Genomic DNA, 16,517 nt, shown 5'->3' with positions numbered 1-16,517 from the left:
CTGGTAGAAACATTTTTTTTTCCCCTCAAACTGACCTGGATTAAAAGATTCTTAAGTATTTTCCCCAGAGAAAATAATCAGAATCAGTTCAATGTTTTGATTATTAAATTATTTCGTTTTTACTTTCCATACAATAGTATGGTAAACATTCAAACAAGTTTTACTGAAACACCACAGCTCTGCTCATCTCAGGCAGCTGTGGCAGGCCTTCTAAGTCAAGACACCAAAAGATATAAACGTTACCTTTTCATAAGGTTCAAATTCTTGAACACTTTTCTCTCTACTAACAGCCATCTGCATCTAATTAGAAGTGATGGTATCAGTTGGAGAACATACCTATGTCATGGGGTGAAAGGTGGAAAATGATCCATAAACAATCTTAAAACGTAACCAAAGTTTCCTGGAATGCAGGCAGCAAATACACTATAGTCTCCAATGGACAAATGTCTTTTTTTTTTTTTTAATCTCTTATTTTCTGGGTAAAGATCCAGAAGTCTAAAACACATTTCAAAAGTTCTTAGTTTAAAAAATATTTTTTAAAATAGAACTTGATAAACATTACATATAAACTGAAATTAAAAATTCTCTTTAACAAGGGAAATAGTCAAATAAGTAGTAGAATCAATTAGAAAGTACTGATGGACATTTGTTCATAATATGCCCATACATATGACGACAGTGAAAATGTTTGAGAGAAAGAGAATATAGGGAATGTATTTTTCATACAACAAAACAAAAACAAATACAAAATCATATTCTTGGCAACATCAGCCTAAGTTGTTTCAAACTCCATTGAAGACAATGAAATATATAGCTCAGCATGAAATGGTACCAGAATCCGTTTAATAGTGTTTAAGGGTATCTTATCAATAAATTTGTGGTTGTGAGCTGTTAGAATTGCTGAAGTTTTGGATAACCAGAAAAGAAAAATAATAGGGCAACTTAGAAATCCTTTGCAAATTTTACTTTAGTGCAGAATTTTATTTAATTCTTTTTGCTTTTGAGCTGAACATGATTTTTAAACATACTTAAATTTAAATAGTACTAATAAACTCAACAGCATATGGYAAGACTGCACTCAAAGGCTCAATAGAGCCATATTTGCATGATTATGGGGCCTCCATGAATAACTGAATGTGGCTCCAAGAAAAGAAGAGTTGCAGTAATCAGCAGACAGCAGCATCTCTCACACTATTTGCTTTTCACACATTCAGATTTAAACCATTCCAGTGGGATCACAACAAGAAATGCTCATTTATTTGCTTAAAATAGACACCTAGAAATAAAACCACACAGTGAAATATCGACCTTACCAAGTAAGGACAAAAACAGCAGCATTTTTACCAACATTAATGCCTCATCATATCTCCTGTTTACCTAAACRTGCACACTTCCTTCCTTATAGATTTCAAACCACAATTAATATGCAACTGGCTTCATTCTATCATGATGACAGGGGCCATTAAGAGCCTATTTCAACTGCCTTTCCTCCAATTTTCTCCCTTTGCCTTATAGAGGACGTAAACATCTTTTAGACACAGCAGTTATCATTGTGTAGCTTAAAACATTGTGTTTCAACTTCTGAACTTGTGCAGATACTTCATAGTACTGTATTAACACTCTTTATATTACTTTATTAATACAAACCTAGATAATATAAAAGGGAAAAGCCAAGGTACTATATAACTGAAGACTGCCAATAGTTCTCATTTACCTTAAAGCAGTACAAGCATTCTTCAAAACGAGCAATCAGTAAAAATCTGTACTATTTAGAACAAATGAGAGCAACAAGATCATTAAAACTATTTACCAAACGCATATCRAGTCCCCATACCTTTGTGCAAACTTCTCTTCTGCTCACATACACAGTAATGAGGGCAAAAGTTATAAGCTAGAGATAAGCCACAGCTTTTAGGGCTCCAGTTCTTAAAAGAATTTACCTTGCATGATAATCTCCTCTTCTCCTGTTGCTGCCGTGCAGACCACGACCCCATCTCCCCATCACCACCCATTCATGGCGGTAAAATCTCTAAGACCACCATAGTAAATGCTAACATAAAAAACATATTATTAGAAACGTATTCTTAGCTGTTATTAATTTGGCTTAGCAAGCGGAAACTAGTGACAGAGCCAACTCATCTCATCAGCCAGCTCTTCACGGACCACAAGCAAGTGTCCTGGAAACCAGTGGTGGCCCACAGACCACAGTTTGGTTCTAAATAACTCCTAATCTCTTATTATAGCACATCATGTTCCTTGTCTTGCTCAGGCTACTATTTTAGCTTCTTTCCTACCAGCACAGCAGATCATACGATTATAGAAATTTATGGCTCATTGATGGTAATCTTGTCCACACTCAATTCTGTCATTTGGCAGGCAATTGCCTAGCAAATTATACAACCAAAGAGGTGATCGGCTTGTTCAAGGRTAAATTTGGTGCTACCCAAATGATTTCAATAGATTAATGTCACAGCAGATGAMGGGAGACTCTTGTTTTCGTCTATTTTGCAATTTCATTACAAATCAGAAGGCTGGAAAAATAAGCTTCATTCAGCCAAAAAGTAACATGAAAAGTGCTAAGGTGCAATTAATCAAATAAATTATGCAGTACACGGCTTCCAAAATCTCCCATAACACTGGAAACGTGTTTTTTTTTTTTTAACACAAATTCTTCACACTGCAGTACATTAGCATTTTTGGATTGCATAAGTAACATCCTAGTTTATTTAATATTCCTCCACCTTTTCTGTGCTTCTTTCCCAAATTGCTTCTTGAAGATATGACCCAATTATGAAATGGTTTGCAAAGGCCCTACTCTCTTCCATAAAGAGAAAGTAATGAAAACACTTTCAGTAAGCTGTTAATTAATGATTTTAAGGATACAAAGACACAATATGATGTTCTACTCCCCATGGAATATAAAAGCTCAGTACAAAACTGTGTAGTTTAGAAAAAAAACTCACATTTAACTTTAACACAATTCTCCTGTGACCAAATATTGCATCATTAAGACATGGTTGATCACTAGKCATTTTATTTACAAGGCATACTATATTTTTATGCATCAATTGTGCTGCTTTAATCAATTAACCTATGAATCACTATTTCATAAAAACTGATAAATCGTTTAACTATGTTTTCATTTCACTTTACTTTTCACTCTTAGAGTCCTATAAAGTCAAGTACATTGAGAGTCCTGAGGACAAACATATCCAAACCTGTTGTTTCCTATTCTTATTCTCGTCTGGGATGTTGTGCTTTCCATTTCTCATCAAATCATAGCAAAACTTCACAATACTACTCTATTCTAATATATGACTAGAGACTTTTGATGATTATGCAGCCTATAATGGCAAAATCAGCATTTAAATGAAAGCAGCCCAGAGTGACAAAAAGGCACACGTTAAAGAGGACTGACTTTCAAGGTTTTCATATTAATCTTTGCTTTCCTAGGTCTTTTAAAGAAATTCAGGGCAAAATCTAGTCTTTCAGACTTTATTGTAAAATGGCATATTCATAATAAAGCACTGAACTAGGAATTAATATAAAATTAACTACAAATAATTCAGGAACTGCCGATATGCAAGTGTTAGTTTTAACAAGCAGTTTTCTTTCTGTCAAAAGAAGTTGAAAGATTGTTGAAAAGTTTCTAAGTGCCTGATTTATGTCATTGATTCAGTACCACATGGGAAATTATTCCTAATCCCAAATCTTTTGTCTTGAGCAGTACTCAAGCACTTGTAGTCAATTGCATTTTATAATATAAAGCTTATAGCATAAGTATTCACCACTCATAACTTGCTATAGYGCACCCTTGGCTGTGCAGCTATACTGGCACTTTGTTTGAATGATGTGTTCTCAAATAAATGAAGTATTTCTCATGTGAATTTTGGTTTTTAGTTTTACCCTTAGATTTTTTCCTCAGCCAAGAATTTTAAAAGTACTGAAGATTAAAATCCTCATTCTTACTTCAATTTCCCTAAGAAATATCAAGTACTTCTTATATTATTTTCTCTTAAAATGTTTCTGATTGCTATTCAAAGGAAATCATGCATTACAAGAGAAGGCAATGAGATACAATTTATTTTCTGTTGCTACTGACTTTTATTCTAGAACATTAAATGTTCAACAGGAGTTGCAAGCCATGAAAATAAAAATATGGCTTGCTTTTAGTCTTGTGACTAAGTGACCACCCATTTAATTCCTAGGAAAATGCTAAATTATAAATACTGTTTTTCAGGCAGCAGACTCTGTTTTGACAGGTATGGCACTAAGCTATACTGTACTTTTAATACATTCATATAAGAAATGATAAATTACACTGTAAAAGCCTCTCATAATGTATGCATTATAGCTAGATGCATGGCATTATTCTGATCAGACGTGACCAGAAAACTCAAAGAAGAGTAATGCAAATTCTTCTAAAGAGTGACACATTAAAAGGAGCTCCAGAAATGCAGAAAAATGAATCAATTATGGATGTACATGCTGGCTTGTTTTACATTAAAGGAATAAATTGCTATTTTTCAGTTATGATCTATTTTTTATTCATATATTTCCTATTTATTCTTATGAATGTGTCTTTAAGGCTGAAATTAGCCAAATGATGTACAAATACTTGCACCTTAAAAAGATTTATAGTAATAAAATCATGTTTGAYGTAGCAAATTATAAGTCCCTAAGCCGCTTATTACTTCACAGAGAGCAGCTTTTAATTGTCAAGAATGCTATTTAAATACTTGCATATGCTAAGTTAATAATATAAATCCTTTCTAGCACATTTTTCTTTCAACTATTTTTTTCTCCATTTTTCATTTATTAGGCTCCAATCAGAAAAACCTCAGGTGTCAGAAGTGTCAGAGATTTATGTCTTCAGCTCTCTTATGAATACTGAACTTCCTCCAAGGATTTGCATAAGACTATTGTAAACAAAGCCTTATGAAATGCTCATCAGAAACAAAGTGTTTCAGTTTTGCGTAGCACATTAAGCATTGACCTGGTTTTGGCAATCCTACACAGTGGTCCTTGACACATGCACTTTGCTTTAGGAATTCAAAGCCAAAGATGCAATGAAGAGATGCAAAAGCAGCATTCTTTGTCCCCATCCCCACTTTTGTTAGACTTTAGGATTTTTATTTGCTATAATGCTACAARAAGTAAATTAAGAACTCCTGTAGAAAGCTGGAGCCATCTGAGAACATGAACACCGGTGCATGGTTCCCTATTCGTCCCAGTTAACCACCTGGCAATTTGCAACTGATASTCATGTTTTGGTTYGGGGGTTGTGATCACACTTCTACARTCAATTTGTGAAAACTATTTTTGTCCATACATAAACAAGGGAATTGGCTTCTGATATCTAAAATTTCCTTTACATTCCCTTTGCATCTCAATGAATATGAATTACCCAAAATCTAATCTCCCACTGCAGACAACTTATATGATGATAAAGTGTCATAATGAAGACTTCTAGCCACCTTGTGGCTTCCCTTGAATTTATATCACATGAACTATATGTCTTTTGCTATATTCAAAACCAYTGCAAAGCATTACCCATAGCCACTGCAGCATTATTTTCAAAGGTCATTAAACTTCTCAGTTTGCTACAAGACTCTGATAAAGAATTTTGATAAAGGTAAATATACAGCATTTTAAAATGCTCTCTACAGTTATAATAATGGCACGATGTAGATTTCCTGCACCTGTGCTCCCCATAAATATGAAAAGATCTCCTAAAAGTCCATTCATTATTTTTTAAACTATCCATCAGTGACTTACAATGCATTGTTTTTGTTCATGATACCCCAGTAAGTACAGATCCTGGCATATGATACTGAAAACAGAAGAAACATCCACTTTCTACTGCCCTGCATTGAACCTCCCAGGTCACAGCCTTGCCACGAGATGGCACTGGGACCAGAAGCAGCAAACTTGGACAGTCTGTGCATCCAAAGTGAAAAGGGCAAGGGATCCACAAAACTAAGGATCTAGCTCTTCAGCAGCTGTTTATGGACCAATGGTCCATGAATTTAATAGCTTTGAGTCTGCTCAGACTATCTGCCTATAAAACCTTGGCATCGAGCTCCAGAAGTTTGTTACTTGTTGCATAGAAACACATCGCCCAGTTTAAACCAACTACAACCATTAAGTGCCCATTAGGTTTGTTACAGAATCTGATGTGTTCTTCATTTACCTTTTCTAGTATCTTCATAATTTTATAAATCTTAGACATGCTCATTCTAAGTATTCTCCCATCCAAACAAAAGAGTCCCAACCATTTTAATCGCTTCCAGTAATTAAACTAATTCATCTCCTTGGTTTTAGCAGCCTTTCTCCACGCAGGTATTAATTCCACTTCTRAAATGTTGTCTTTGAGATTGCATTCAAAATTTCAGACATTAATAACAAAATTAAATTCTAATATTTAAAATGTGGATCCATTATAGTTTTATATAATAATGAAGTAACTTATATCTTATTTATAACACTGATTGTGTCTAACATCTTGTTGATATTTTGTCTGCAACTGTGCAACAAGAGATAATGCTAGAGATAATGTTAGAGATGATATCAAAGTCTTTCCTGAATTTTAAGAGTAAATTCCAAGTCCAAGATCACACAGACATGGTTTGAGGAGATATATGTTTTTTTCAGATACATTAACTCCTGTTTATTTATCCTGACCTTCATCTGTCACCTTTCTGTCCACTCATTCTGTTTTTTGAGGTGCTTCTGGAGCTCCTTGCTGTCCAACATCTTTTCAAATGCAGTGCAGTATCATTTGCAAACTGAGACAATTCACTGTGTACTCTCATCTTCCAAATCATAGTTTAAGATATGGAACACAATTTGTCTGAGTACTAATTTCTGGAATACTCCACATCTGACTTCTCTGTTCTAAAACACTACTGTTAAGCTTTGTTCTTTACCTATAATCATCTTTAAATTATTATTTATAATAAGGATAGTAATTAATAAGTAGTCTCATAACTATTTATTATTTCAATAGCTTTTGGTGAGGATCCTTCTCAAAAGCTTTCTGAAACTCAAAATATTTTATGTTCCCTGAACCTCTTACCCATGTTCTTACTGACAGTCTTACAGATCTCCAGATTTCGCTGGGCAGAAGCAACTCTTTCCAAAGGGCCTGTGTTTATCCATGTGCTTGGTGATCCTTCTGTGATATAGTCCCTTATCAATGTACAAGACTGGAGGTCAGACTCACAAACACTTTTTATATATTTACTTTAAAATGATGTGATTCTTCTGACCTATCCACCAGAAAGAATGCACTGGGTAAGGAAATCACCTCAAAATACCCCAGAGGATTTGGGTATATATAACCCATATAATGCAAAGAATGCAAAGAATTTATTGGGCTTTATGTATTTGATGGGCTTTTTATTAGTATTTTGGGTTTAATATGGCCTTGTGACTGTAAATGTGACTGTAAACCAAAAAATCAGTTTTTGCTTTTGTTATGAATTGACACCACTGATTTCTAGATTTGGTTGTTTTTGAAGAAATGTATTACAAACTGTCTTTCCAAATAACTCTTCAAATTAGCTCTTAATGTCTTGTTCAAATTTGCTACACTGTTTTCATGGGCTTTTCCGTTTTCCTCATCCAGGCGAGTTTTCATTTTTTTCCTGTATGGGTCTCCTTCRATTTTCTACTGAGCCATGAACGTTTTGGTTTGGCTTTGACATGCTGGATTTCCTTCAGATTGTGGCAAACATATTACATGTGCTTTTAATATAAGGTTTTCTTTATTATTATTATTTTAAACAAGGTCCATCTTACTTGGAGAATTCTTGTCTTTTGGACTGTTTGGGGGTTTTGCATTGTTGCTTAATTTCTTGAAGGTTTTTTCTAGGACTCTTGGATCCACATCCTTCATGCTCCTGTCAGATTTGCTGCCTTACCACCAAYATGACACTCACTCTTCAAGGCATCTTACCCAGTCGTGTATGTGTTTAATAAGTGAACCATCCCTGAGATTGCCCTCTCTCATAGTAGAGGGGAGGTCTCAGTGAGAAACGACACCATAAAGTCAGCTGGGAAATGGCTTCAACTTAGCATCATTCCCTCTTTACCTTGGTAGCCCTCATTCCCCCTGGTTAACACTCTCCTGAGCAGAATACAGGGGAAATGGGACTTTTCTGTAACATTCCTGTTTGCTTCATCTGTAAATGTGTCCATATAACTTCTCTGCTTCAGCCACTGCACATTACTCACCATCAGGAGAACTTTTCACTAAAAAAAACTTACACAGACATGATCCCAGGGTAGAAAGTTAATTGCATTCTGAGCAACGAATGAGGAAGCTCACCTCAGTTGCTGGACTTCTACCTGTATCCTGTGTTCAAAACTGTACCAAAAATCCCAAGCCTAGGGATTTCCCATGTTTCAGGCTAAAAGTGGGAGCACTGGGCCAGTTGACACTGCAATGACTGGCAAAACTTTGATGCATAAAAATTCAAGTTTCATGTTTCAGTTTCCACCTTGAAATCAAATAAACCAATACGACAACTCACAGAACTCAGGAGCAAAGGCCTGTGGAAGAAGAATTATACTGAACAGATACAGGTGTCTTCCTAAAAATATTCAGGTTGCTCCACATTACTGCATGTTTTGTACTTAAGGCACTGAACTAATCTCCACCAACTTGACAAAGTCTAGAGGACCTTCTTTACAACTTCTCTCTCAAGATTCCTGCTAGCAATCTCACCTGTTCCCATACTGCCCTTATGGCCTTATTTGACTTGACTAGCAAATCTAACGTACCTAAAAAATGTTCTTTTCCTTAGTACCTTCTCTTCTCTCTCCCCACCCGTGTGGGGGTGGAAATATTTGTGTGGAAATATTTGTAGGCACAAATAAATATGGCATTCTGTTTTGAATAGGTATGAAAACAGGGGTTTTACAAATATTTGAGAGTTACAATATCATACCTTCTATCATCTCCATACCACTGGGAGGCTTACAGTGCCCGGCATGGCTCACAACCCAAACTGGATACTGCTGATTCAGTCCACAATATAAGGCCTGTATAAAGGTCCTGTAGTAACCTGCCAATCCAGGGTTACCTGCCAAAAGAAAAATGTAAGCACAGTCAATACTAACTTTTTAACAGGAAGCAATACAGTTCAAAGCAAACGGAGCAGCATTATTCGTAAATATGTTTAATTTCTTTTTCTCTAATTTGCTTTTAATTTTTACTCTCCCAATTCTAGAGGATGTACTGCTGAACTATTTTAATTCCATTTATCAATAGCACCAAAGACAAGCATAGAGCAGAATTACTGTGAAATTGCAGAAACTAAAATTGAAGCCCAGTAACAAAAAACCTTCTTTTCCTTTTAAAGCTCAAGCTTATCTATCTCACCCTAATATTCCCAATGTGAGAAAATTAGTTCTATGTAAAGACACAAATTTTATAAAGCAATCAAAAAGGAATATTAGGCACTTATACATTATACACTTGAGGCAGGCATCTCAACACAGAAGCTGGTATCTCTACAGAGCTGGTTTGCCCTGAAAGAGTTGGACAACTCACTATAAATCCATTATGTAGCACTAATATATTACTTATAGTCAGGTGCCACCACTGAAATAATTTAGCAGAGGTTAAAGATCAAAATATATATATGTTAGGAATTCCAAGATTTACAAGAAAACATTCAATCTCTCTCCTTGTGTTTGCTTATGTTAAATATTACAGAATCACAGAATCACAGAATATTCAAGGTTGGAAGGGACCTCTAGAGATCATCTAGTCCAACCTTYCTSCTCAAGCAGGCACACCTACAGCATGTGGCACAGGGTGGCATCCAGGCGGGTTTGGAAGACCTCCAGAGTAGGAGACTCCACARCCTCCCTGGGCAGCCTGTTCCACTGCTCTGTCACCCTCACAGTGAAGAAGTTCCTCCTCACCTGCAGACGGAACTTCCTGTGCTCCAGCTTATGGCCATTACCCCTCGTCCTGTCACTGGCCACCAGGGAAAACAGCCTATCCCCTTCTTCCCTGCATTCTCCCTTCCTGAACTTATACACATTAATCAGATCCCCTCTCAGCCTTCTCTTCTCCAGAGAAAACAGRCCCAGCTCACTCAGCCTCTCTTCATTCGAGAGATGTTCCATTCCCTTAACCATCTTGGTTGCTCTTCTCTGGACCCTCTCCAGAAGCTACACGTCCCTCCTATACTGGGGTGCCCAGAACTGCACACAATACTCCAGGTGCGGCCTCACCAGAGCTGAGGAGAGGGGCAGAATCACCTCCCTCGACCTGCTGGCAACACTCCTCCTGATGCAGGCCAGGATCCCATTGGCCTTCTTGGCCACGAGGGCACACTGCTCACTCATGGTTAACTTAGTGTCAACCAGGACTCCCAGGTGCCTCTCCGTGGAGCTGGTTTCCAGCAGGTCGAGCCCTAATCTGTACTAATGCCTGGGGTTATTCCTCCCCAGGTGCAGGACCCTGCACTTGTCCTTATTGAACCTCATGAGGTTCCTCTCTGCCCAACTCTCCAGCCTTCCAGGTCCCTCTGGATGGCAGCACAGCCCTCTGGAGTGTCAGCCACTCCACCCAGCTTGGTGTCATCTGCAAACTTGCTTACGGTGCATTCCGTGCCCTCGTCCAGGTCATTGATGAACAAATTGAACAGCACCGGGCCCAGTACTGACCCCTGGGGGACACCAYTGGCCACAGGCCTCCAACTGGACTCGGCCCCATTTATCACCACCCTCTGAGCTCTGCCATCCAGCCAGCCCTCGATCCACCGCACCGTGCACTCATCCAGTCCACTCTCCCGGAGCTTCCGTATGAGGATATTATGGGAGACGGTGTCAAAAGCCTTGCTGAAGTCAAGGTAGACAACATCCACGGCTCTCCCCTCGTCCAGCCAGTCTGTCATCCCATCACAGAAGGCTATGAGGTTCGTCAGACATGACTTCCCCTTGGTGAATCCATGCTGACTGCTCCTCAACACCTTCTTCTCCTTCATATGCCTGGAGATTCTCTCTAGGATGAACCGCTCCATCACCTTTCCAGGGACAGAGGTGAGGCTGACCAGCCTGTAATTGCCCAGCTCCTCCCTCTTGCCCTTTTTGAAGACTGGRGTGACGTTGGCTCTCTTCCAGTCCTCAGGCACCTCCCCTGCTCTCCAGGACCTCTCAAAGATGATGGAGAGAGGCTGAGCAATACCCTCGGCCAGTTCCCTCAGCACTCTTGGGTGCATCCCATCTGGGCCCATAGATTTTTGAGTGGCCAGTTTGCCTAAGTGATCCCTAACCCAATCCTTCTCAACCCGCGGAAGGTCTTCCTCTAGCCCATTTACATCTCTTCTATTGGAGCCCTGCAGTTCATGAGGGGTCGTCTTAGCAGTAAAGACAGAGGCAAAGAAGGCATTTAGTAACTCTGCCTTCTCGGCATCCTCCGTCACCAAGGCCCCTTCCCCATTSAGCAGTGCACTAACATTTTCCCTCGTCTTCCTCTTGCTATTGACATACTTATAGAAACCCTTCCTGTTGTCCCTGACTTGCCTCGCCAACTCTATTTCCACCCGGGCTTTGGCCTTCCTCGTTTTGCATCTGCATTCTCTGACAATGCGCCTGTATTCCTCCCACGTGGCCTGTCCCTTCTTCCACAAGCTGTACACTCTTTTTTTTTCATTCACTACATATTTAACAATATTTATTATGTATTTAACAACAGACATTTAACAATAAGTAGAAAGAATATGGAAAATGTTTACCCACAAATATAGCTCAAATTTATATCTCTAAAGTTAGTTGCTTTTTATGGTGTTAGTTCAGCTCTTCTCTGCTAAAAAGATAACAAAAGAAAATAAGGATTTTTCTTCCTCTACCATTACAATAATAACTAATGGAGTTACTTGAATTTTAATATGCACAGTGCACTATGATCAACAATACTTCGGACTTGCCTAGTGCAAACCAAGTACTGTTCAACTTAGCAATATTATTATTTAGAGCAYGAAAGGAACTCCTTTCATCCACTCTGTTCTTTGCCAAGAGCACAAGCCACTTTGTGCCATTTTTCTGCATTAAGTCCCAAATCATTCTGCTTTTTTGTGTGAAGACCTTCAGGAAAGGAAATCCATTTCTTCCTTTACCAGTGTGTTCATGTGGTTAATCGCTCGCAGAGTTAAAAATGGGAGCAGGACTTATAGACACCAACCTGCCTCGTTTTCATTTTCAAACAGTTTCTTGTTAGGGCATCCTGCATTAAATTGAGACTTTAAACACCCACCGCTTGTTTCTCATGAAGACAGACAGCAGTAGAGAGATGACAGCTTGTACAAAATAAGCACCTGCCCCCGGATATCACTGATAAATAAAACCTTTTTTTTCCTCCAAATTTCACAATTTCCTTTAGAAAGTGTCATAAGATCTAACATAGTCATTTTAAAAATTAACTACATATTAGTATCTGAGCTTCTGTGCTTCCAGGAGAAGAAAACTACACTCGGAAAATATAAACTTATATAGTTATTATATATAAGTTACTATAATAACTTATAGTATGCCATCAATGTAATTCAATCTAACTGCTTAACTCCTAATGCAAAACAACATATATGGAATGCTCATTAAAGAGTCAAAGAGCATTAAAATTCCCAAGAGAATAACAGTTTTTCATAGATTCATAGAATCCTTAAGGTTAGAAGGGACCTCCACAGATCATCTAGTCCAACCCCCCTGCTCCAGCAGAGACACGCAGAGCACGGGGCACAGGGTGGCATCCAGGTAGGTTTGGAAGATCCTCCAGAGCCTCCCAACCTCCCTGGGCAGCCTGTTCCAGGGAGAGGTTCTTGGGCCCCGCAGCGGCATCTCCAGCAGCTCGGCCGGGCGCAGCAGCAGCAGCTGTGGTGCCTCCCGCGCGGCTCTAACACTTGTCATCTCCTGCGGGACCTCAGCAGGACCAGAAAGATCAGGAGGAGCCACACGCAGAGAAGAAAGGAAGCACCCGGCCAATAGGGGCCTTACGGAGAACTTGGAGGAACTGGAAAATAGGCCAGCAATTACTATGAATGCAATTTTAGAAATAATCCACCATTTCACTATTAAGTACATATGCAATAGTATTTCCATGAGAATTTGCTGCAACAAGACCAAATGCAGATTTTTTTTTTTTTCTGAGCGGCTATAAATCAAGCTTGAAATCCAGGGGGGCACAGCAGGACCACACACACAAAAAAAATCATTTCTGTGGCAGCAACACTAACTGCCTCTYCGCTGAGCTGCCAAAGTCTCCAGCTCCAGCTTGGAGAATCTACATGACAAGGTCCTTGCTCAAGGAAACTTAATCTATCTTTGGCTTCTGACCAGGCACCATGGAAGAAGACGCAGCTCCCCTCTGCTAATGAATGGAAAGCGGCCCATGCAGATGTCGGGAGGATTTAAATGGAGCCTGCACAAGACACAAGGATGTTCTCCCCCTCGGGAAAAACTTGCAGAAACTGACACCACAGCTGAGGATCGGGCCTTAAAAGGAAACATGCAGGTTTCCATGACGAGCAGGGTCAAGGAATTTCAAATAAAACACAGCAAACAGCACTCGAACGATGGCGATACATTCACGGTGATTAAATCTTTACCTGCTAAGACATCTCAGGGGCTGAAATCCTTCTTGCTCTCTTCTGTTTATAGGTTGCACAGCAGAGGAGCAACATCAGCCAAAGAGCAATCATAACGACCTTATGCAGACCTAACCATATGTTAAACTTCTGTTTGATCCTCTTTGGAATAATGAATTTGGCTGGAAAGAGCCTTAATACAGTTGCTTGAATTGTGAAAACAGGGACTCTMAGGAGAATTCAACCAGGTGTCTGCYGTAACTTAGTTCATTAGAGTTTTATTTTTTTCCAAGAACAAATATCATTTTTTCCCTTTRTATTTGTAGATTCTGGTCTTGATAGAACTATCAGGCATGGATAAAAGACTTTATAATACACATTGTTTAAATACATTTTACAGAGCAAATCATCTTTCTTGCTATTCTCCATCTCGTGCTGTTCTACTTTTAGGACAAATGTAGGTTCGTTCACCTTTAAAGAGATCCCAAGGATAGCCTAATAATCTGGGATAAACTAACGCTACAGTTTCTTACAGCAAATGACATCTGTGCTGCAGGATAGGAACAAAAAATTCCAGTAGGGCAGCATGTACCTGCTTTCTCATATGAAAGATTAAGAGCCTCTATCTAGGCAGGTAAAAGTCTGAAATTCTGATTTTTCCCACTGCAAACCTACTGCACTTGGATATGGCTAAGTAGCATTGCAGTGGGATAATGTACACATATCAACATATACACATAAAATCCACACACATATTTCAATATTTACCCTTAATGTCTCAACCAGGTAAGACACATACATAAATCACAATTTTATTAATTCATTTTTAATATTGCTATAAACTGCTAGCTCTTGGATGAGAGTTAAGACTAAGGTTCCATTTTCTCCATAGTGGATGAAGAACTAAAACATTTAATTAAACCTGGTACACATACACACTTGCAAGGTCCCTGAAGTATCTGCTCATGCAGATAAGAACAGATATAGCTGTTTTTAACAGCCTAGATGTGGTTGGTCTGTCTGATCCACAAGGTACTACAAGTGATGTTCACAAGGAGACCCAGTGGGAAATCCACAGTCAACTGCAGTAGAAGCAGAACTGAACCAAGAGAGAACAAGTTCTTTGRGAAAGAGAGTTGCAGAAGAAAGCAAGGGAGCAGAAGAGGGACACGGGATTCGGTGTCAAACGGGTTCACAGCAAAGCCTCCGAAACTCATTTGAATAACAGAACAAAACCCTGAGGARACAACATCAGCAGGAAAGACAAAGGGGAAAAATAACCAATTCAAAAATCAGATAACCACAGATTATTTGTTTTGCGCAGATAAATAACTCTGCAGATTCTATTACTCTTGAATAATACACAAGTAGGCAGCAAACAAATTCAAAAGGCACCAAAAGTTACAACTGCAAGTCTGTACTTGACCTGTCTATCCTGTACCATTGGCCAGAAAGTATGAAAAAAAGAAAAGCATAGATTTGATACTTATTTTTGAGATAATTTTTTAAATAAAGTATTTTATTAATATGGAACAAAGCTAYAGAGAACATGAACCTAGTTAATGTCAGAAGAAAGCCTGAAAGCATCTTCAACTTTCAGACAAAAGAACAAAATAAAACTTCATTGTGTGGTGCAAGAACATCAAGAGACTAGAACATCTGAAAGGAACAGTTCAAGATAATTTTGTATTTGTTATCAGTCTTCAGAAATGGTAAGACAACAAAGGATAAATCTAGCAGTAAATCCAAGATTTACTAGTCCACAAAACTCAGAAAAAAATGAGGAAAATGAACTAGTAACAAGAACATCAGTACTGGTCCCAAACAGATGTTTTGCGAAGTCTTTTTCAACTCACTGGTTTTTCCTTCACAAGCACAGAAGAGTATGTCACTGTTCACAAACAGGGATGCTTAAACATTTGAGWTTTACTCTGCTTCAAAAGAGAAGGCTGTATTAACAGATATTAAAGATCTTAACCTTAAAGGTTAAAAGGCATTATGTAAAACATGTATTTATTTATTATTATGGGAGTTTTCAAAACCATGAAGAACGATTAAAGAGTACTGTTCAATCATGGAAACCACTGCAATGACCAAAATCCTACAGCCCATTTGCACAAGAAAACAAACAACTCACTGAATTTCTACCTTTGCTATTTCTGTTAAATAACCTAGATATTGAATGTGATTAGGCAAATTTATCTCCAGTATAGCTACAATGATGTACAGCAGCTACTACCTGGATGCAAAACAAGACKGCATGATAACTAGATCTGAAAGTATTGACTTTTTTGTAACCCTTAAGGAGATCAATAGGTCAAAATATTAAATAACAATTCAAATTCCCATTAACTCAAGTACTTCCTTCAGGAGCAGAGAKTTCATTATATACCTTAATATACTGCATTTTATGTATTATATACCACTTTAATTTTTTTAATCGAATTACCTATGATGCATAAGACACAACTGAATTTTTCTCACAGACTTTAACTGTCCATAGACAGTTCTCTTCTGCCTCAGAACCCACATAATTAGAAGTTTCCTTTTTAAAAAAGGCAGATGAACTATGTAACCTAGAACATAACATTTCCATAATTCGGCATAATCAAAGCTTTGAATATTACAGAAGAGGGATTATTTCCTGATAATGCTGTGTGGCCTACTTTGGCCAAAAGCATTGCTGTTTCCAAAGACTTCTCCCAGTATAAAAAGAGCTCCTCATTAACAGGGAGAGGACAGTGAGCGAAGACTTCAGATTGAGAAATTTCAGAAAGTCGCTTCATGTGTAACATCTGCCACCCAGATTTAGCAGAGTGAAATACTGTCAAGCGCAGTTGGATCTTCAACCATCCTGTCATTACTCTGCCTCCTCAAACTTGACAGTCTCAAGTGTGCCAAGCCCCCATCGGAGGT

General features: G+C 38.3%; 1 protein-coding gene across 1 annotated transcript in view; it reads right to left on the bottom strand.

Annotated features, from left to right (window-relative positions):
• LDAH (lipid droplet associated hydrolase) overlaps window positions 1-16,517 on the bottom strand; it is a 113,042-nt gene that overhangs the window by 74,368 nt on the left and 22,157 nt on the right. Inside the window, exon 3 of the mRNA XM_026044875.1 lies at window positions 8,955-9,089. Within this exon, the coding sequence (XP_025900660.1) occupies window positions 8,955-9,089 (135 nt within the window). The remainder of the gene's footprint in view (window positions 1-8,954; window positions 9,090-16,517) is intronic.

The sequence above is a fragment of the Nothoprocta perdicaria genome, unplaced genomic scaffold (assembly GCF_003342845.1).
Source record: "Nothoprocta perdicaria isolate Ctin4 unplaced genomic scaffold, notPer1 scaffold_39, whole genome shotgun sequence".
NCBI classification, from domain to species: domain Eukaryota; kingdom Metazoa; phylum Chordata; class Aves; order Tinamiformes; family Tinamidae; genus Nothoprocta; species Nothoprocta perdicaria.
This window is presented reverse-complemented; position numbering and strand designations above follow the sequence as displayed.